Raw genomic sequence first — 22,063 nt, 5'->3', positions numbered from 1 at the left:
AAGACCATCAGACAATTACCTACATGATTCATTTAAATATGAAATCAAGGCAAGACCACCGAGTTCAAATTTTGAAAAAAAAAATTAAAAGAATCTATTGTTAAAACCAAACTACTCAATAGAAATATATGTTTTTATGGGGTATATAAATGGAACAGGCTACCAAATTTTATAAGAACTTGTACTGTTTATCGACTATTTAAAGATAAATTAAAAGATTTTCTTTTATGTTTATCTTAATTAATTTTATTTAGTATACAATATTGTTTTATTGTTTTTTCTTGTTTATACGCATTTCTTTGATATTATATTTTGGTTTTATATTTAAGGTAATTCTAATTTATTTAATTCATTTTATTTGAATTTCTTTCTTTTCGTGATAAAATTTTTTCTTTCTCGTTGCAACAAGTTTAATTTTTATGCATATGTTTTTTAATTCTAAAATTTTGAAACAATACTAATTAGGGTTATTAAATTAGTTGAGATACCTTGCTTGCTACGTGACAACGAAGATTTAGTGTGCCAAAAAAAATTGCAGGATTCAACTGTTTAACTTATCAGCTTAACAGAATAATTATTACAAACTTACGAGATGAACATACAAAATTACAACATACAAATGTAACAACGGATACTAATGTGGATGTAAAAAAATACTCAACCCCCGTTAACTTTGTTAGAGCTGGAAGTGAGTCTCGGACAGATGAGGATGATTTATTTTTACAAACAAAAATATGACGAACGATAAAATTGGATTATTGGAGAGACATACATACAAAGGGGATTGGGCGGAAGCTTTTAGGACAAATGGGGTTCATCCCTGGGAGAGGTTTAGGCAAGAACCTCCAAGGAATTCCAATCCCAGTTGAAGCTGTGCTAAGAGAAGGTAGAAACGGAATTGGCTACAAAAATTATAATTATAGTTTTGAAAGATGTTTCATACAAAACAGTAATGATGAAGATGAAATTGATGGTAAAAATGATGGTAATAGTAGTGATTATAAAATTGATAGTGATGATAAAGTTGATAGTGATGATAAAAATGATAATGACAGTAATTGGGATGATGACGAAGAAGAATCGAAAAAGTAAGGCTTTGAAACATTTGAAGTTGCGCTAATGAACCGTTCAAATAAATGGTTATAGGTTTTACTAGACCTATCAGCCGCAGAACGCTTATTTGAGATTGATAAAAAGCTCAATTGTGCCACAAAATTAATTTTTAATAGTAAGACATAAATCCATCCATATTTCACTCTAGACGCTGTAAGATGTTTCTAATGTTACTAGTTATGTGTATTGAAATCTGAATTTTACAATTATTTTATATTCTCAGTAGTCGTTTGTTATAATTATATTTTAGGAATAAACTATTTTTTTGATCAAGCTTTTTTTACATTAAGACTCTTTACAAAAAACTCGGTCTTTATTAATATAAAGAAATATAACTAAAATAAAATACATTCGAACCAATTGTATTAATATTATTAATATAAAGAAATATAATTAAAATAAAATACATTCGAACCAATTGTATCGATTTAACCTCAACAAAGTTATCGTCTAAATTTACGCTTTCTATGTTCACAACCTCTTTGTTTCTATGTAAAAACTTTCTTCGTTAAGACCTCTTACAGTAAACCGCTTTGTTTAGCTAGTTGCCGCCAATGGTTATTAATTCTAATAAACAGTTGAGATATTAAAATTTCTTTTTAAAATAATCTTATTAAAATTTGCCATATTCAACTCGGTTCAATTAAAATAATTATATTTATATAATTTTCTTTTCAATATAAATAATTATATTTATATAATTTTATTCAACTCAACAGAAAATTAATTAACATCGCAAGTTGAGCTTTAAGCACCCTTGTATAAATATTTATTCAAGGTAGTCGTAAACCTTAAAACAGTTCTATGTTAGTAATGTAGAAAAATTTTTTATTTGGGATTGTAAATAAGTTGGTGCATATATAAGTCGGAAGTTTTCATTAGAAAGTGAAATTTTATAAAATTTGATATTGATAGAGCAATTTTCAATTATTAAAATTTTTTAAGAATTATTGAACATTTAAATATTCAATATGGACGGCTTAAATAGAGAAGACAGCTTAAATGAAATTTATGAAGATATTGAACATTGCGTCAGAGAAGAAATAAACGAGTTCTTGGATCACAGAGACCATAGCCACAAATTATTCAAAATTGATACTTTCAACAGGTTTTTGAGTCAAAACAAGAATAAATATCCAATTTCAAATTTTGACATTGAAAACATTCCAAAAGTCATTAATGGCATCCAAATGGAGATCAAGTTTGGCACTGACGAATGGCTCGGCATACCATCGCTTTTTGAAAGCCAGCAATACAATCTACTCAAAGATATGCACGACTTCTATTACGAAGCTTACGTTGAACGGTTTTGCAAAATAAGTTTTTCCAAATGTGATAATTCCATGAATTCAGGTCACGGAGAGAAATTGCTCTTAATGATTAGTAACCACAAAGATTTGTTCAGCGAGGCATTGGCAGAGAACAGGCAGTACGCTGTTCCTTATTTTGATCACATATCTAAAAATCATACTTGCGGAATATGCTGGTATCAATTTGTTGAAAATAAATTAGTATTTGAATTGAGTTGCAAACATGCGTTTCATTTCAGTTGCCTGAAAAAATGGATGAGGAAGAAGACCCACTGTCCGCACTGCGAAAAGCCTGTTGTCTTCAGTCGTCGGATCGAACGTACCTATGAGATAAAAAGTTCAAATTACGGCTACAAATATGTTGACATATCCGTCAGTTCTCTACCTAAATATATCTGATTGTCAAATTGAACAAATAGTTTAAAATGTTATTTGCTAAATAATTTTCATTTCTTCAAAACGTTTTTTTTATTACCGGACAGCAAGGAATAAATTTAATGAATTTTATTTAATTTCATTTTGAATTTCATAAAGTTGTTAGATCCGAAAAGGAAGTTTAAATTTAATTAATTCACTAGAATTGTCTTTATTACTAGAAGTAAATTGTTAACGTGTTATAATGTAAATATTCATTTACTTTATGTTTTTTGTTAATAATAAAAGACTCAAATTTTTAGTAATTTTTTAGTTTCGTGATTTTAAATGAAACAATATCATTGAAAAGAATGATATCATAAACAAACTAAAAACGTTGCTGAAAAGTGGACCTCACAATATTTTCACATTAAAACACACATTACCAACACAACACTTTTTTTAGGTGCGTCGAAGCCATGTTGCTCCAAACACAAATATCGTTGAAAAATATTAAGAAATTTAATTAGTGGTTAATTAATTTATGCTAACGAAGAATTAAAATGTGTTTGGTTTAAAATCCGTTCAGTGTTGCAAAACACATTTACGATTAAACGTATTACAAAGTTTATTTTATCATTAATTGTAATTAAATGAAACCGGAATGAAATGATAATTGAAGTTTACAGGCGTTGGTATGTAAGTAAGCTTACTCAAATTTTCTGATGACGAATTTCTTACACTTTAAAATGACATTACAAGAATTGCTGGATTTCGCAAACTTTGTTGCTTCCGACTGCAGTGTTGAATTACCCAGAAAAGTTAAAATAAGTTAAATTGCCCGTATGGCCAGGAAGCCATGAGGCCAAGAGTTAATTTTTTTCTCCTTAGTATTCTTAGTATGTAAATTTTTTTCTTCTTAGTATTTTTAGTATAATAAGTATAAAATTAACTAATATAATTAATGTTTATTTTTGTTTTGTGCTAACACTTCAACATCATGTTTTCTCTTCGAAAATGGTACTTAAAACCTTACCAACGAGTTTATCTTTAGAAAATAATTTTATCTTTAGAAAACAACCAATCATCGTAAGAGATAAAACGAAGTGTTAATCATTTTCCATGAAAAATATTTCAATTGCAGTTTGCATTTTTTATCAATATTTATTTATGATTATTTTAGCTTTTTTGCTTCGAAAGTGCAATGAATTGAAAGTCGGATGAAAAGAACTTTCAACTCCGTTTAAAACTAACGTCGTTATCATTTTCAACAGTACAGTTCATCTTAGCACCATTATATTCACGCTATTTAACACCAGTAGTTATAAAGTGAGTTAAGAAATACAATAGCGACTGATTTTCTGGTTGTGTTATAGTTAAGGATGAAACATATTTAACACCAGTAGTTGTAAAGTGAGTTAAGAAATACAATAGCGACTGATTTTCTGGTTGTGTTATAGTTAAGGATGAAACATGTTCAAATGCATATACAATAAAATCTTACACACAAGATGATGCGAGTACAAAAATGTAAACATTTTTGTACTCGCATAAAACATAAAACATAAAAAAAGCTACACAAATTAATATAACTACTTTTTATAAATTGATATTGAATTTTTTAATTATACTATGAATAAAAACATAGTTCTCGTTCATTCAATGTCTAAAAGTAGCTAACTCTTTCACCAGGCTTGCTTAAAAATAATAAAAACATGATCATGAAAGTTTAAACGTGGCCTCAGTTGAATAAGTTTGAATCTAAAAAAAACGAGCATTATAGGTTAATGAGATAGTAATCTCAAGGCATCCATTGGCGTTCAGCTTGGCTTTGTAAGAATATTTGCGCTTGCGGAAGGCCGACATCTTTTCGGCACAGTGGGCAGGAAGATTTCATTTCAAGCCATGTGGCTATACATCGATAGTGGAAGACATGCTTGCACGACAGTTGCGTCACCACTGAGTTCTCAGTAAAGTCTTCAAAGCACACCAAACATTGTCCGTTAGAAATTTTATCTTTCACGTAAGGAAGATGGTAGTGCTTGTTTTTGAGATAGTCTTGATAAAATTTATTTTTATGGTGTATTACTGCTAACACGGTTCTACGCTTCAATTTGCCAAGTTTGATATATTTGAATGAATTAGCTGCAAGTCTGTGGAAGTAAAAGTTCTGCATCTCGAAAAGTATTTCATATTGTAGTTCTGTGAAAAGGTGCTCGATTTTGCTGATGAATTTGTTCTCGTACTTGCCGGTGTTCAATATGCCTGGTGATTGTAAAAAGCTTAGGAAATATTTTACTAATTTCTTAGATAGTCGGTACTTGGTTTTGTTCCTCTTCAAAAACGTTATGTGCATTTTCTTCTGAAAGTCACTTCCAAGTTCGTCGTAATTATTAAAATGTTTAGAACATGCTTTCTTTGCTAATAATTTTATGTCGTCGGGTTCAGCGAACGAAACTGAAGTTGAATCCATTTGAAATGTCGCAAGTCTGTATCAATGAAATGTGATTCTTTAATGTATGACACTTCCCGACCAATGTTTCCTAACTCGATAATTTGAGGAATCAACTCAACAATATATAGGCTACAAGGTTTAACAAATCTCGTACATTTACAAAGCGATTGTAAAGATTTTGACTGCCGGAGAAAGTTTCATAAATTGTAAAGTCGTTTCACACTCACTTGAAGTAAAAATTATTGCAACTTAATTGTAATGGACACAAAGGATGTTGTAAATGTTAGCATTTCCTATGATCTAATTGAGAGTTATCGTTAAAAATTATCGTACTATCGGTGTTCTGATTGTTGTGTTGGTTAAGAAATCTTTTAATGGAAGGAACCTCTTTTAATTCATTTGAAATGGTTTTCTTATTTTTTGAATTTTTAAAGTAATTTTCTCCTAAATAATAAAAATAAAACAAAATAAACTTTATAATAAAATTACTTAACAAATTCAAATCAAGGAATACTTAATACATCTCAACCATCATATCTTCATCAACTTATATCGCGTCGTTCATCAACTCGTCAACTGCGTCCGTCTTCATATATATACTCACTTGCATCAACCTATGTATTAGCAATTAATCAGTTGCTAACATTTACAACATCCTTTGTGTCCATTACAATTAAGTTGCAATAATTTTTACTTCAAGTGAGTGTGAAATTGTTTTACATACAGCTCTCCTTCCAAATGAAATGATTTGTCTGCTATCATGTGTCAACAACCAACCATCAAGCTTTTTAGGAAACGTTTAAAAAAATTTTTGTTCATCCAGGCCTATTGAAACGTCAAGAACTCAATACTGTGAACATTTAAATAACGCGGAAAAAATGTTACATTCTGAAAAGTTTAATGTTCTGGTTTTCATCAATTTTCTATACTGATACTAAAATTGTGGTTGAAATTCTGAATCTTACTACCTCAAATTTCAATTTTTTGTTCACGTATGAATTTAAAATAAATAAATAAATATGATATGAAATAAATTTAAAGCTTCTGAAATGTGAGAAATATGAGAAAAGTTGTTTTTTAATTTTTCCATTGCACGGTTACAACATCAAACCAGTATTCTGAATCAAATTAATGATTGGTAAGTTTTTATAATAAATTGGTAAGGTACGGTAACAAATGTTAAGAACATGGAATGACACTGCAACAAACATAAAACATTTAACATGAAGCAATGTTTAATAGGTTCACTATGCTTAAAAATCAAAAAAATAAGCAAACAATTTTTATCAAATGAGCGATGTTCCAATCAAAATTCATTTTGGTTTTCAACATTTTTGCCTTTATCTACTTTTGGTTAAGCTTTTTATTTTCCCAGCAACGTTTGAACAGCAAGTAGATCAGTTCTATGATCTCTACAGCACTTGCCAGGGTTACTCCCAACCAGAGGGACAACATCCCACCGTGTATACCGGGCTATCTGTCTGGAAAAAGGAAAAATTTTGTTCCATTACAAAATTTATTTTCACCAAAGATTCCTGCATTTGAGTTAAACTTGAAATAGGAATTTCATACGAGTTGTTTTTGATAGAGACATTGTATGAATGTAAATAGTTGATGTATCGCTGTTTCACAAGCGAGTTGTTCATACAACCTCTTTCAATGAAATATTTTTCAAAAATGTCAAGTTCTATCGAAGGTTGTGGCCAACAGTTGAGGTTAGATAAGTTTGATACAACATTTCGTTGCAGGGCATCAAACAATTCTTTGCACATTTATTGATAAAATCTTGTTGCATATCTTCGCGAATTAACTTTAAGGAAAGTGAAAGTTGACAAAATAAACTTTTGAAGAATTCACCTGCAAACTTGGAATTGTAGTACTTGGTCCTAGAAACACCGCTAAGTAATTTTGCAATTTGAGAATATTTGTCCTCATCTGATCGATTTATGTTCATCGTGAAATAGGAACTTAAAGTTCCACAAATGGGCAGATTTTCCAGTTCAGAACCCAAATAGAGCAAATGAGATTTACAATCATTAAAATTAATTTCAAAATTTTGCAAGCAATTTTCTGTGCACAAATCATACGAGTATATAGCGGAAGAAAGTTATTTGTAATTTTTTGATCAGCACATCCTGCTCTGTAATTTGTTAAAATGAAAAAAAAAGTTATTTCCGTTATTTATATTTTTAGATAACAACAAACTTATTGTGAGGTCTTCTTTCGGTTTGAATAATTTCGACAATGTTTTCAGTTTCAGGAGCCACATTGAATCCCCGCTTGAGATCAGGTAGAGCTCCAGGACTCTGCACACTTACCTTAACTCCTCTGGATTGGAAACTCAACAGTGAACACTCATTCCTCTAATAATCTTTGTAAAAAAAAAATTTTAAATTGCTTGTATTTAACGTGTAGCACGTTAAATAATTTTCGTTCCAGGTTTTAGTAAAATCTTCGATGGAACAATTGTTTTCCAACTCAAACCAGTTAGCGCCAAAGAATTCACAATCCACGATGAATTTAGGACAACTAGTAGACACTTGAACAGTTTTTGGTAAATTTATAACATAACTCTCTAACGTTGCCAAATCTTTAAAAACATTCTCAAAATCGATATTATCTTCAGAATTATTAGAAATTGATTCATCCACTCTTAATTTGAAAAATTTGTTTTTTATCTCAATTAAATTTGATAAAATTTCATTCATGGACATTTCTTTAGGTTCAGCCGCTGCAAAAAGGTCCAAATTGCAAATGGTAATGTCTAGAAATGCAATGCTCACATCACACCAAACTGTTGTAAATATTTTTGTCTTTTGGAGTAAATTGATGAATTAATTAATATAATAGGTAATCCAAGATCTCTATATACAATTTTCATTTCAATTATTTTAAAGATTAATTTATACATTTTTAATTTTGCAATAAAATTGTTTATTTATATTTTGTAACGTAAATAAATCATAACATAATCATTCAGTCAACATACATTATTATGATTATCATGAACTTTGTTAAACGATGCAACTTAGCCTCAGAGTTTGTTTCAAATTACTCAAAAATTTTTTTTGCTCAATTCTTTTTAGAATAATAAACGTTTTATATACAAACATTTTCCCTGAAATCCGATGTCAAAGGGTATGCGTAATAATTTTTCAGCAACTTGTACAGCCTAGTCGTCATGTAGCTTGTTGATCCCAACAACAAAATCAGCCAGAGAACTTTCAAGAAAGCATCACTTGATTTGAAGAATTTCGATACTCTTCTCACTGATGTGCTCTCCATATTTCTATAATTCTGACTTCAAGATTTGATTCATTCTGTATTCAAACTAGCTAAAATATTCACAAATTTTGAGTTTTTTCATTATTTAGAAGGATTTTTTAGGCACTAATTAAGAAACCTTAATTAAACATCTGCTTTGATGAGTTTTTTGAAAGATTAGTGTAACAATAAACTTGTTTTAACTATGCCAAACATTCAATCAGATCAAAAGCAGAATTTCTAGCGAAAAAAAAATAAAAAATGGTTTCTTGCCATTTGAACATTAAAAAAATACTTCGATAAGATTAGTTAATAAATAAATTTAGCCCTTACATAATTGAATAAATTCTAAATTTAAAATTATCAATTTTAGAAAAATTAATTTAAAATTATTTAATCCAAGTGAATTTTAAATTTCAGTCATTCAAATAATATAATTAACGTTATCATCAATGAGAAATTTTTCAAAAATATCGTTAACAGTAACAACTCAATTTCAAATCATTCTTTTAAATAAAATATCATAAGGTTAATTGTTATTATTGCTTACCATTTTGTATCTTCAATTTAAAATAAAAGCCTAACTTTAGTGGAAAAACAAACAATTGTGTTCCATTGAAATATTTTATTTAATGTACTCAATGTGTGCATTTATTCAGGAAATCAGTAGTTATTTTATTTCTTAACTCACTTTACAACTACTGGTGTTAAATAGCGTGAATATAATGGTGCTAAGATGAACTGTACTGTTGAAAATAATGACGATGTTAGTTTTAAACGGTGTTAAAGATTCGACCGAGCGACACTCAATTCATTGCACTTTTATTCTAATTTCAATTCAAAAAAGCTAAGTTAATCATAAATAAATATTGATAAAGAAATGCAAACTGCAATTGAAATACTTTTCTTAAAAAATGGTTCACACTTCGCTTTATCTCTTACGATGATTTGTTGTTATTAGTCATTTCCTGGATGGCCTGCTGAACCAGTTGGTTTCAAATTAAAAAAACTGTTTTCAAACTGTTTCTTCACCTTAAATCTATCAAAAAATGTAGACTTACTGTCCAAGAATTGTGATTCCACCGGCGTAGAGTTGAAATCAAAGTTAAAAATTTTATACATTATTGATTGATTTTTTTCAAAATAACGTAATCAAATATTTAAAATATTCATCTACTGTTTATTTTCAACAATAAAGTTATATATTCTATGAAACTAAACTAACACATGCATACCTGCATATGCTGCAAACAATGCAAATACACCGACCAGAACGAGTAACTTCAACATTTTGAATGTTAAAGAGTTTGCTCGGCGTCGAGATTTTTGTCGATTTATAATCATTTTCTTACGTACATACATTAATATTTTGTAATTAAAATTTATGACATTTTTTTCTACAAAAAAAAACATCTGTGACGGAATTATAGTTTGAAAAATTTTAGATTTTTAAATTTTAAAAGAATTAACAAGAAAAAAATTTAAAAACTGCATATTCAAGTAGGCGTCGTTCAAATGTGCTTTGTTCGACGCAATGAAAAACTAGAAAACTATTTTATAATTCACCATTTTATTTTCAACAGCATGTTAAATAAATGATAAAAATCTCGAAAAACACATGCCTAGCAACAATAAATACAAACTTCTAAACCATGCGTTAACGCATATACGTCACCTTAAAACTCTTTTGTGCAATGCTAAAAATCTTGTAAGCAAACACATGATTGTTCATCAAGCGATGTTGCAATGGCGGTCTACACTAAACATACCACGTTGGCATTGGCATGTTTACCTTTTGGTGAATTAGACACTTTGAGTTGATTTTCTTCAAATTCTTCAAACATTCGTAGTGCTAACAATCAGTTGACCACATAATTTCTTGCTCGTTCCACTTTTCATTACAGCCTCTTCTTGTCTAGAGCAAATTTCACTTTGATGACATCAAACTACAAAAATTTGAGAATTAAAACTTCGTCGGCAAAAATAGGAATTTGAGTAAAAATTTACGTAAAATTATTATCTAAGGATGAACTCGTTGGTATAGTTGTTAAAGTACCATTCTCGAAGAGAAAACCGAATGTTGAAGAGTTAATTTTTTTCTTCTTAGTATAATTTTCCTGGCCATACGGGCAATTCATAACTGCATTCGGAAGCAACAAAGTTTGCGAAATCCAGCTATTCTTTTAATGTCATTTTAAAGTGTAAGAAATTCGTCATCAAAAAATTTGAGTAAGCTTACCTACTTACTAACGCCTGTACCCTTAACGTAATTATCATTTCTTACCTGTTTAAACATTTTTAATTCTTTGTGATCTAACTTTTATTGAGAAACAAAATTACAATTAATGATAAAATAAACTTTGTAATACGTTTAATCGTAAACGTGTTTTGCAACAATGAACGGATTTTACAACCAAACTCATTTTAATTCTTCGTTAGCATAAATTAATTAACCACTAATTAAATTTCTCAATATTTTTCAACGATATTTGCGTTTGGAGCAACATGGCTTCGACGCACCTAAAATGTGTTGTGTTGTTAATGTGTGTTTTAATGTGGAAATATTGTGAGGTCCACTTTTCGGCAAAGTCTTTAGTTTGTTTATGATCTCATTCATTTCAATGATATTGTTTCATTTAAAATCAGAAAACCAAAAATTTACTAATAATTCGAGACTTTGTTTTATTTTTTATCACAAAACAAAAAGAAAATGAATATCTAAATTATAACACATTAACAATTGACTTCTAGTAACTATTAAAATTCTAGTAATTTAATTAAATTTAAACTTCACTTTCGGATCAAAAATGTGTAAACATAACATACTAAAATATAAATTTTCCGATATATATATATATATACATATATATATATACATATATATATATATATATATATATGTATATATATATATATATGTATATATATATATATATATATTGAACTATTTGTTCAATTTGACAATCAAATATATTTAGGTAGAGAACTGACGGATATGTCAACATATTTGTAGCCGTAATCTGAATTTTTTATCTCATAGGTACGTTCGATCCGACGACTGAAGACAACAGGCTTTTCGTAGTGCGGACAGTGGGTCTTCTTCCTCATCCATTTTTTCAGGCAACTGAAATGAAACGCATGTTTGCAACTCAATTCAAATACTAATTTATTTTCAACAAATTGATACCAGCATATTCCGCAAGTATGATTTTTAGATATGTGATCAAAATAAGGAACAGCGTACTGCCTGTTCTCTGCCAATGCCTCGCTGAACAAATCTTTGTGGTTACTAATCATTAAGAGCAATTTCTCTCCGTGACCTGAATTCATGGAATTATCACATTTGGAAAAACTTATTTTGCAAAACCGTTCAACGTAAGCTTCGTAATAGAAGTCGTGCATATCTTTGAGTAGATTGTATTGCTGGCTTTCAGAAAGCGATGGTATGCCGAGCCATTCGTCAGTGCCAAACTTGATCTCCATTTGGATGCCATTAATGACTTTTGGAATGTTTTCAATGTCAAAATTTGAAATTGGATATTTATTCTTGTTTTGACTCAAAAACCTGTTGAAAGTATCAAGTTTGAATAATTTGTGGCTATGGTCCCTGTGATCCAAGAACTCGTTTATTTCTTCTCTGACGCAATGTTCAACATTTTCATAAATTTCATTTAAACTGTCTTTTTAATCTAATCCGTCCATATTTAATATTAAAACGTTCAAAAATTTTCAAAATAATTAATAATTGAAATTCGCTCTTTCAATATTCAATGTTATAAAATTTTACTTTCTGGTGAAAATTTCCGACTTATATATGCTCTTCACAAATACAAAAATTTTCTAAAATTACTCACCAAGAACTGTTTTAAATTTTACGACTGTCTAGAACAAATATTCATACCAGCACTTTTATACATAAAATTGGTTTAACAAGGAATAAATGTGAAAATGTCAGAAATTTTGGATTGAAGTAATACCAATCTAATTATCTTTTTCAGACATGCCGTATCAATCACATCACCGATGAAATCATTTATTTCAATATCGAAAACCTCCTAATTCTTCAATAAATTTTTCTTTTAAATTTTTTCTTCTCCTAAAATTTGTTTTGATGGTTATTTCGACTTCGTCTCTTTTCCAACCATATGTAAGGTTTATATAAATGGATTTCAGGATTTTAATAATACAATGTGTGCGCGTGCGTGTGTAACGTTATTTCTTTTAATAAAAATTTTCAACTACTGCATGTTAATATTCTTTTCATAATTTTTTTCTTTTCAAAGGAGTGTGAAAGTAAAGTGCGTAAAATTTTCGAGACGTAATTTGATTAATATTGTTATTATAAAAATTAACCAACAGATTACGAGACAAGATAACATTTAATGTAATTTTCTACCATTTCAAATAATAAAAAAATTGAAATAAATACAAAATATATTTTAAATAAATTTTTCCTCGAAAGATGTTACAATAATGCGATTAAAATTTTTTTCTTTGCAGCCAATTCGTCTATTGTTTCAACACATTCGTAAAAGTATTATATTTTAGAATGTTGAAAGTTGTAAAACTGAATATTCACTTTGAGCAAACAAGGAACCAACAGAGTAGAGTAATCTAAATTGAAACGTGATTTACAACTGGTTTTCAAGCCTGTATAAAATTCAGCTTGTATAAAACTCAGGCATTTCAATTGGTTGTTGACAAAATTTTAATTATTCAATTCATTTTTACATAATTTTTCAATTATTTTTGCTTGACCAGAAAGTTGATGCCACACCATATATTGAACATCATAACAACATTTTGAAAAATTCATGTGAAAGACCTTGATGGATCGTCATGCAAACGTTTTAACACAAAATTCACAAAGGAGTGAACAACTGGAATTTCCAGAAAGAGAACCTGTGTACGAAATTATCACAGAGAATGATGAGGAAAAGAACGTTGATAGACGTTATTTTACAAACATAATGCTAGGGAGTAAGAAAAACTACATGACTCTCGTTAACTTTGTTAGTGGTGGAGCCGAGTTTGCCGCCAAAATAAAAAAAAGAAGAGAACGAGCAAGATGATGTTGTTTTCATGAGAACAAAAACATGACGAATGAAGAATGTGACCATCGGGTACCAAATAATGAAATTGGATCATGGGAGAAGCACACGAAGGGAATTGGACATAAGTTGTTAGAAAAAATGAGGCATATTCCTGGAAGAGGCTTGGGTAAATATCTCCAGGATATTTCGAACCCAGTTGAAGCGGTGTTGAGAAAAGGGAGGGGTGACATTAGTTACTATGACAACAAAAAACACGAGAAGGGTGGGACTAATTATTTTTTTGAACAAAATTTACAAAGAAATGAAAAAATCAAGAATTGGAAAACAGGAGATAATAAATTTAAACGATCGGCTACTCAATATTACATAAAATGTGAGTTATTGGAAACCAAAAACGAAAAATGAGAAAATAATGTTTTTCCAAGAAAGTCAAAAGAAAAAAGAAAATATATTGTTCGGTGTTAGATGTTCCAGTCGATCGTTGATGTTGCTTATGTCCGTGGTTTATGGTTACCGCCGAACACGCTGTGATTAACATCAATAATTGCATTTCTGATAGTTTTAATCTAAGATTTTATTTGCCTATGTGTTATCATGAGGATTTGTTTGAAATTTTATTTATTTTATTATTTGTATTAAACTGCTGTGTAACAAGTAACAAATAAAAGTATTTGAACCGATGAAGCATAGGTTTTTCAGTCTAGAAATTGCCTATTCTCAGCTTAGGTTTATGGTTCTTTCGAAATGGACAGCATATTTAGAATTCTGACAGTTCAATTAAATTATCCTTCAGCAAATCTAGCTACTTTTTGAATTCGCAAAAAATTTCCTTTCATAAAATTACTGAACCGATAAATTTTATTCTGATAACTTGGTAAATTTAGTAAGAGATATTGTGTTTCGATTATTAAAAATAGCTGGGTGTTATTCCTTATTATTAAATCGTTTGGTGGGCGAGATGTTGTAGTGTTCAGAATTCTGGTATTGCAGTTGACTGGGTTCAAATGCGCAGGGCTGCCACGAAACTTTTTTTCCCCGAGACAAAAGTTTTGGTTTTTTGCTCATCACCTAATTTTTAACAGCTTACAAACCGCATAATAACCAGTCCAACGTTTTCATGATTTATTAACCTTGCATGTGTGGTCTCTGCATTTTTAGTGACCCTCAAATCTTTGTGGCCTTTGCAGTCTGCCTCTTGTCCCTTCTGAGCGGTCCTAATGAAGAGCCTGCCTGATGGATCAACCTCCCATGTCTCGTGGAGCTTTGTCGAAAAGTACTAATTGTTGCCTAGGCTACCATTTTTCAATTATCATTAAATTTTTTTTTTCTTTGTATCCTTTCATATACATCGAAATTAAAATGCATTGTAGAATCGATCGTGTCATTTTTAAAAACCAAATTCAATTTTTCATAGAACAAGTCAACTACTTATTGATTTCATTTGTTTTTACGGAACTACAAGCTACCATGTATTTCAAATCAAATTAATGTCATATTTAACAATGCGATCTTCTGCTTTGAATACATTTTATAAAGCTGAAAAGCTTTGTACTGTGTTGTGCCTATATTTAATTTTTTTTTAACTTTTTTTCATTTGAGTCTGATCTAGGTAAAATTATATAGTGCGAATTTCTGCTGATTGGACGATATTGCTCACTCGAAGAGAATAAATTTGTAAAATGGTAGAAAGATCACAATGAAAATTTTTATTTTTATGACAACAAAAAATTTATTTTTTAATTTGAGATTTAGTTTTAGTCAAAGGCCAAATGCTTCTGCTTTCAACCAACCATTTCTTTAAAGTTTTATTCAAAAAAACCAAATCCTCTCTCGCACGTGCAAAAAGATTTACCAAAACCGCAGGAGCATTTGAGTCCCGCACAACAACTGCAAAAAATAATTTAAACCTTTTTATCTAAATAAAAAATACAACGTATATTTGAGGTTTATGAAGCAAGGAATAATATTGAAGTACCTACCTGTTGATCAATCCGCATGGGCCACCAACATCGCTACAAACTATTCTGTTTCATTTAAAGAAAGGTTATTATTAAATAATTTTTGCTCAGTTATAAATCAATTTTTCATTTTTATTGTAATCATTTTTCACAAAAACTGGGGAAAATGGATGGAGTAATGAAACAAATGGAAATCTCTTGCATACTACATCATCGAAACCCCCTAAGATTCATTGAATGACGATCGTTGTGTGATAGTGTTTGTTTTCGATTCTAACAACGATGCCAACGATGTTAATAAAATATCGTGCAGCGAAGAGTGAGGTGGTTGCGCTATTTTCTGTCCTGGTTGAAAAGCGGCAAACTCAAGCAGGAAATTATTGTTTTGGGTATTATTTAATTTTTTTTGAATCAATAAGATTTTTTTTATAACATGTCTCACAAATTTTTTTTAATTCGTGTATACCTACATTTTCTTTTTTAATCCTCTCCGATATCAAAGTTGGCTTACAAGCAGTTGGGGCATTACAAAGTTTCATTCTTTTTATTTGAAACATTTTAACATCATGAAATGTTATAAAAACACCAGAAATATAAGTTTAAAATAGGCCAGCAACTCCGATTCCGAACTGCTTGACACCATGTCTCCTCGTCTAAAATTGCAAAGTCCCTCCTTGAATTGTCCGACTTCAAAACTTCTGTTCATCGTTCATTTTAACCATCATCACAAAAAGAACTACTGAAAATGTTTGCGGATAACGCGCTTTCGTGTATAACACGCAATCCAGAATTTTTTTCCATTTCCGAAGGAAAATATTTACTGAACGAATGCTACTCGTGTTAAACCCGCACATCTGCCTATTGCGTGCACTACTTCGGACGAAAGAGATGTGCCTTTTTCACCAAGATTTCCAATAACAGTTGCAAAGTATAACTTGTTAAATAACATAAACTTGTAATTGAACGACATATGTGCGTGCAAGTGCAACACCTCTGTTGACCAATTAGCACGCATGCTAGATGGGCGCCATCGTGAATATGTTGGTCTTTTGTTTTTAAGCTCACGAAAAATACTTATGGTAAATATCGGTTTATGTGAAACTAACATGCCTGAGTTATTAGGTGTTATATAGTGGGCGGCGTGATGGCCCAATGGTTAAAGGCGCCTGGTCTTGCTATTGCAATGACTGGGTTCGAATATAAAGAAATCACCGCCTATCATATGAAATGTATATGATGCGTGGTTTGCACGCGTATTCATATGCACTGTGTGTGATTGTCGTTGAAACCTCTGAAGCAAACGCAAGAAAAAGAGAGAGAGAGAGAGAGAGAGAGAGAGTAACCTTTAACATAAATTCAAGTTATTTTAACATTCAACAAAACCCAGATAAACATTTTATTGAGTTAGTTATAAATGGGATAGCATCAGCTAACCAACCTCTTAGATATTGAAAACTCGTGACCACCTGCAAATTTTCAATAATATTTATGCATATTTTTCAGTTCGGTACATTCATAAAACATGGTTTTAAATGGTTTCACACATATCAATAATAGTGAAAATAAAATTTGTATGCGCTGTGCAGACCTTCATTATGTTTTTTGAAATTATTTTAATATTAACAATAATATTGCTAAAAAATATATTGAACCATTGATTGATATGAAACAAAACGTTTGTTTATTTATTTATTCCTTTTATTTGAACTGTTTGTCAGATTATGTATTTGTTTATAATCCTTTCTTAGAACAATTTATGATTTTAAATAGTTTATGCCGGTCAATGATATTGGTCGCTGATCGTTATAATTCATATGACCCCCGGGAATAGAACTAAACATGCAGAAATACAGCAATAAAAAAATATTCATAAAAAAAAAAATTTTTAAATAAGAATTAAAATTATTAATAAACTATAACAAAAAGTGAAAATTGTAAACTTTGATGAATAATTCATCAAAGTATTTCGTAAAAACTAAAGAATGACACCAGACCCTAAAGTACACTGAAAATGTTCGCGGATGTGTTCGAGAGCCATTGTATATATATATATATATATATATATATATATATATATATATATATATATATATATATATATATATATATATATATATTCTATGTATAAGGTTTCGGTGTGCTTTTGTTCACAAGAAACAATGACAGATGTTAATTTCTATCTTTTATTTTCAGATCAAACAGCCTTCAAATTTATCTCTAATGCTTCTCATCTGGTTGTGCGAGTCAATTGTTTCGGTGAAGATTAGAATTGGACGAATCGAAAAAATGGAGATTCCTCGTACCCTGATCTGAATCTAAGCGATGGATTCTACGAATCCGAATTCTGAAATGCGTGCGTGCTTAAATGATTAATATTCAAACCAACTTCCATCCTAATAATAACACGAGAACAATCCACAATTTGGCGCTTTGTGAGTCGACTCACGTCATTTTATCTCGTAATTTTAAAAAAATAGAGATTTTTTATTCGGCTGTAGTTACAAATTTGAGTTAAAAAGTTTAAACGTGACTTAAAAATATTTATGTAAAATCTCTATTCAATTTGTGTTTTAAAAAATTCAAGTAAATTTATTTTTCTTAAACTCAACTTAATTCGATAGTCATGGACCAGGTTTTAACAAAATCTCTAGCGGATCTCTGGATTCGGGCACAAATCTAGATTCAGAACCGTCGCATTCTTAAGTCTCTTGAATTATTCACAAATATGAAATTAGTTGACAGAGTTCCAAAGGAAAATTTTGATGAGAAACACGAAATTATGTGAAACTTTTGAAAATTTTCTGTTTTCTCAACATTTGTCAGCGTGCAAAAGATACAATGAATTTATCGATTGCTTCGTCAATAAGTCAACATAAAAAAAATTTTGTTCATAATCAGCAGAAGAATATATTTGTGACGCATTGAAAATACTTTTGAATTCATGAAAAGCCACTTACTGTCTGATTCTGCGTGGAGTAGGAGAGAGTTGATGGAGATGAACATCCACATCATACAAATCATGATCATCTTGCTGAACATACTTTATCGTTTTTGTCGGCTAATTATTTTCGCAATAACTTCAATAACAGGCAGACCAGGTAATAACAGATAAGATATTATTGAACTGAACAAATATTGAGATATTCAGATTCGGGCTTTTAGATAACATACCCTATGTATCTACTAAATAAATCGTCACAAAATAATATATAAAAATCCACTCCGATAGCATGTGACTAAGAATTGAAAATAAAAATTTTAATTATTGCATTGGTTGGCAGAATATTTCAACACTAACCATATAATTAAATTTCCTATCTCTTTCTCTGTTTGCACGCACGCACGCACATAGCCGTGATATTTCTTTGTTTGTTTTTCATTATGTTACTACACTACTGACGATGTAGATGTTTTCAGAAATGAATCATTCATTAAACTTCTCAAACGGCAGTTCATCTTTTGAGGGCATTTTGTAACTTTATAAAGTAAGTAATTAATCAACCATATGGGGTTGATTAATTTTGAAATGTAAATTTAAGAATTTTTGTAACCAGAAATAATAAATCACGTTTTAGTAAGAAGGTAAAGTAGAAAAAATTATACAAATGAATAACACTGTTGTCTATATGGAGACAATTTTCAAAATATTTTCGTTATTCCGCCGGTTTATTCAAATGAAACAAGTGTGTGTGAAGCTTTACGGTCAGTATATTCGAAAAGTTTTCAAGGGACATACATGCACATTTTGTCATATTAGAACTAATAACTAACCATGAAACTCACGGTTAATGATTGAAAATTCAAATCAATTCCATTAAATAGCATTAAATAATGAACACATTATACATGAACACATTAAATAATGTAAACATTTTGCCATAATTTCATGAATAAATCAAAATAGTCAAAATTGTGAGCACATATAACCATGGATGTGTAAGTGTATATATAATAGATCCATGCATATAACCTTTTTTGATTTAAAGATGTTTCTAAAATTTCATTTATTCTGGTTAGAAACTGAAAAATCGCAAAACAAAATTGGTTGTCCCACCAGTTTCTACCCCCTCCCTCTTGTTACATAGGGTTCCAAATTGTTGACCCCTCTTTCTATCAATTGTAACATCTCTGTGGATAGGCCCTATTATGATAACAATACAATTGCTTTGAATAGTTTTTTCAACTAGATATTTTGTTATATAAAAATCAGTCAAATATATTTACAATGGAAATATTTTGAAATTTGGAAGCAAAAAAAGTGTTTTTGTTAATATTTGTGCAGTAAGCCCCGAAAAATCCTTCTTCAATTAAAAATCCCACAACGAATTATGACGTTTTTTAAGACAACAAACCTCTGTCCATTTATGAAACAAACAGCAACAAAGCTCGTCTGTATTCAAACGAGAGAATTAATGGGGTTGATAATATAGATGACCACTTGAAAACAGTTTTTGATAACTTCCTGGAACAAAAATCAACCAGAACCAATTGTAGCAGGACATTTAAATTGCCAAATAAAAGCCAAAAATGTATTTTTTTCTACGATTTTAGCATGCGAAGTAAAAGAAAAATAAATGAAAATAAAAAATAACAGTCAGGGTTCAAGTTTTTGACCGGCAATAGAATTTATGTTAATGTTGGTGGACGGTTACCAATGAAAAGAGCAGGATAAAAATAGAGTTAGATAAAAATTCCATTTGATATAAATACGGCGGTAATATTTGAAAAAGGATAGTTTTCGATGGTTTTGAATTGCGAGTTGGAGAAAGTAGGTTGTTACCTTGGTAGTCGGACATAAACTTGGTAGTCGGTTCGTGGTGGCTTGTCGTTCATTGTTGGAGGTTGGGAGTTGGTTGGTGGTGATTGGTGGCTGGTCGATAGTTCATGTCGAAGAAGTTTCAGTATATTGTCGTCATCCAGTAGGTAAATAGTTTCGACATTCATTCGAGTTGTAGAACAACACATATCCCACAGTCAGCAGTGTTTTTTAAATACAGCTTTGACAACATTAACATTAAAATCTATCCTTTTATTTATTCATTTTTTTATTGAAAAAATTTTGCAACATTAGTTATGACGTTGAAGCTAACTTCATTGCAAATGCATGGTAATGATGATTATTATTGTTATGATAATGATGATTAATAACGACTGTTAGGGTGATTATGGTAAAAACTTGAAATTTTGTTGAGATAATCTTCAACTCATTCATTCATTCATTCATTCATTCATTCATTCATTCATTCATTCATTCACTCATTCATTCATTCATTCATTCATTCATTCATTCATTCATTCATTCACTCATTCATTCATTCATTCATTCATTCATTCATTCATTCATTCATTCATTCATTCATTCATTCATTCATTCATTCATTCATTCATTCATTCATTCATTCATTCATTCATTCATTCATTCATTCATTCATTCATTCATTCATTCATTCATTCATTCATTCATTCATTCATTCATTCATTCATTCATTCATTCATTCATTCATTCATTCATTCATTCATTCATTCATTCATTCATTCATTCATTCATTCATTCATTCATTCATTCATTCATTCATTCATTCATTCACTCACTCAATCAATGAATCAATCAATCATTTATTCATCCAATCGATTAACCATTCATTATCATCATCATTTTTTTTCATCACCCTGATCATCAAAATCATCTTTAAAAACTATTATTACAATCACGACTGTCACCATCACCATAATCATCATCATTCTTTTGTCGTCATCTTCATCATAATCATCATCATCACCATCTTCATCATAATCATCATCATCACCATCTTCATCATAATCATCATCATCACCATCTTCATCATAATCATCATCATCACCATCTTCATCATAATCATCATCATCACCATCTTCATCATAATCATCATCATCACCATCTTCATCATAATCATCACCATCATGCTAGACACGGTCATCAGTATCATCACGTTCATCAAAAGATCGACCGCTATTTCCGTTTCGCGAATATTTTCGTCGTCCGTCGTCGTCTCTGATTTTCCACGGATTCAAAATTCATTCTTCATACTTCAATGGTATAAGCTTGGACGATCGTCGTTCTCATCATCAGCATTGATGTAGAAAATTGATTTTGTTCTCTATAGTGAAGACATTTTAAATTTAAAAACATTGTTTATATAATATTTGTTTATATAATAGAGTAGAACAATCTGTTTTTTTTTAATCCAATAATTTATCTATACTGGCGTACTTTCACATATCAATTTAAATCCGGTTAAACTGACTCTGATTTGATTTGGATTTGAAAAAACGAAATCTACTCATAGCGTTAGATTTAGTTAGAATTCAACTCAGCTACTATTTTTAGCTGAAAACACAAATTTTGATGAATATAATGAAAGTTACAAAAAACCGTAGAAATAAGTATCGATCTGGACAAACTACAAAAATTGCACAAAATTACAATTATTTTTTCAATTTTTTCCATAAATTCTTTTGGGCAGTTATTTGTTTCGAGATATCGTAATAACTATCTCTTATTTCGATACTAGATTT

At 30.0% G+C, this 22,063-nt stretch overlaps 6 protein-coding genes across 6 annotated transcripts; 2 read left to right on the top strand and 4 right to left on the bottom strand.

The window, feature by feature from the left end:
- Nucleotides 1-2,561: 2,561 nt before the first annotated feature.
- HELRODRAFT_153607 (hypothetical protein) lies at nucleotides 2,562-2,723 on the top strand (the record flags this gene model as incomplete). Its single annotated transcript, XM_009020550.1, has 1 exon — nucleotides 2,562-2,723. A coding segment is annotated over one exon (162 nt), but the record flags the coding sequence as incomplete, so codon positions are not given.
- Nucleotides 2,724-4,638: 1,915 nt separating this feature from the next.
- HELRODRAFT_153611 (hypothetical protein) lies at nucleotides 4,639-4,791 on the bottom strand (the record flags this gene model as incomplete). Its single annotated transcript, XM_009020549.1, has 1 exon — nucleotides 4,639-4,791. A coding segment is annotated over one exon (153 nt), but the record flags the coding sequence as incomplete, so codon positions are not given.
- A 1,804-nt stretch (nucleotides 4,792-6,595) lies between these two features.
- On the bottom strand, nucleotides 6,596-8,517 carry HELRODRAFT_173987 (hypothetical protein; the record flags this gene model as incomplete). Its single annotated transcript, XM_009020548.1, has 4 exons — nucleotides 6,596-6,713; nucleotides 7,438-7,593; nucleotides 7,813-8,045; nucleotides 8,344-8,517. 4 exons carry the CDS (start codon nucleotides 8,515-8,517, stop codon nucleotides 6,596-6,598), a joined length of 681 nt encoding a protein of 226 aa, XP_009018796.1.
- A 3,042-nt stretch (nucleotides 8,518-11,559) lies between these two features.
- On the bottom strand, nucleotides 11,560-11,721 carry HELRODRAFT_153608 (hypothetical protein; the record flags this gene model as incomplete). The annotated part of the gene is made up of 1 exon (XM_009020547.1): nucleotides 11,560-11,721. A coding segment is annotated over one exon (162 nt), but the record flags the coding sequence as incomplete, so codon positions are not given.
- A 1,871-nt stretch (nucleotides 11,722-13,592) lies between these two features.
- HELRODRAFT_173985 (hypothetical protein) lies at nucleotides 13,593-13,955 on the top strand (the record flags this gene model as incomplete). Its single annotated transcript, XM_009020546.1, has 1 exon — nucleotides 13,593-13,955. One exon carries the CDS (start codon nucleotides 13,593-13,595, stop codon nucleotides 13,953-13,955), a length of 363 nt encoding a protein of 120 aa, XP_009018794.1.
- A 519-nt stretch (nucleotides 13,956-14,474) lies between these two features.
- HELRODRAFT_173984 (hypothetical protein) lies at nucleotides 14,475-18,535 on the bottom strand (the record flags this gene model as incomplete). Its single annotated transcript, XM_009020545.1, has 5 exons — nucleotides 14,475-14,564; nucleotides 14,653-14,811; nucleotides 16,095-16,206; nucleotides 16,947-16,974; nucleotides 18,466-18,535. 5 exons carry the CDS (start codon nucleotides 18,533-18,535, stop codon nucleotides 14,475-14,477), a joined length of 459 nt encoding a protein of 152 aa, XP_009018793.1.
- Between the last annotated feature and the right edge of the window lie 3,528 nt (nucleotides 18,536-22,063).

This window comes from Helobdella robusta (genome assembly GCF_000326865.2).
Source record: "Helobdella robusta unplaced genomic scaffold HELROscaffold_28, whole genome shotgun sequence".
Lineage (NCBI taxonomy): Eukaryota > Metazoa > Annelida > Clitellata > Rhynchobdellida > Glossiphoniidae > Helobdella > Helobdella robusta.
Note: the sequence above shows the minus strand (reverse complement) of the source record. Positions and strands in the feature narration are given on the sequence as shown.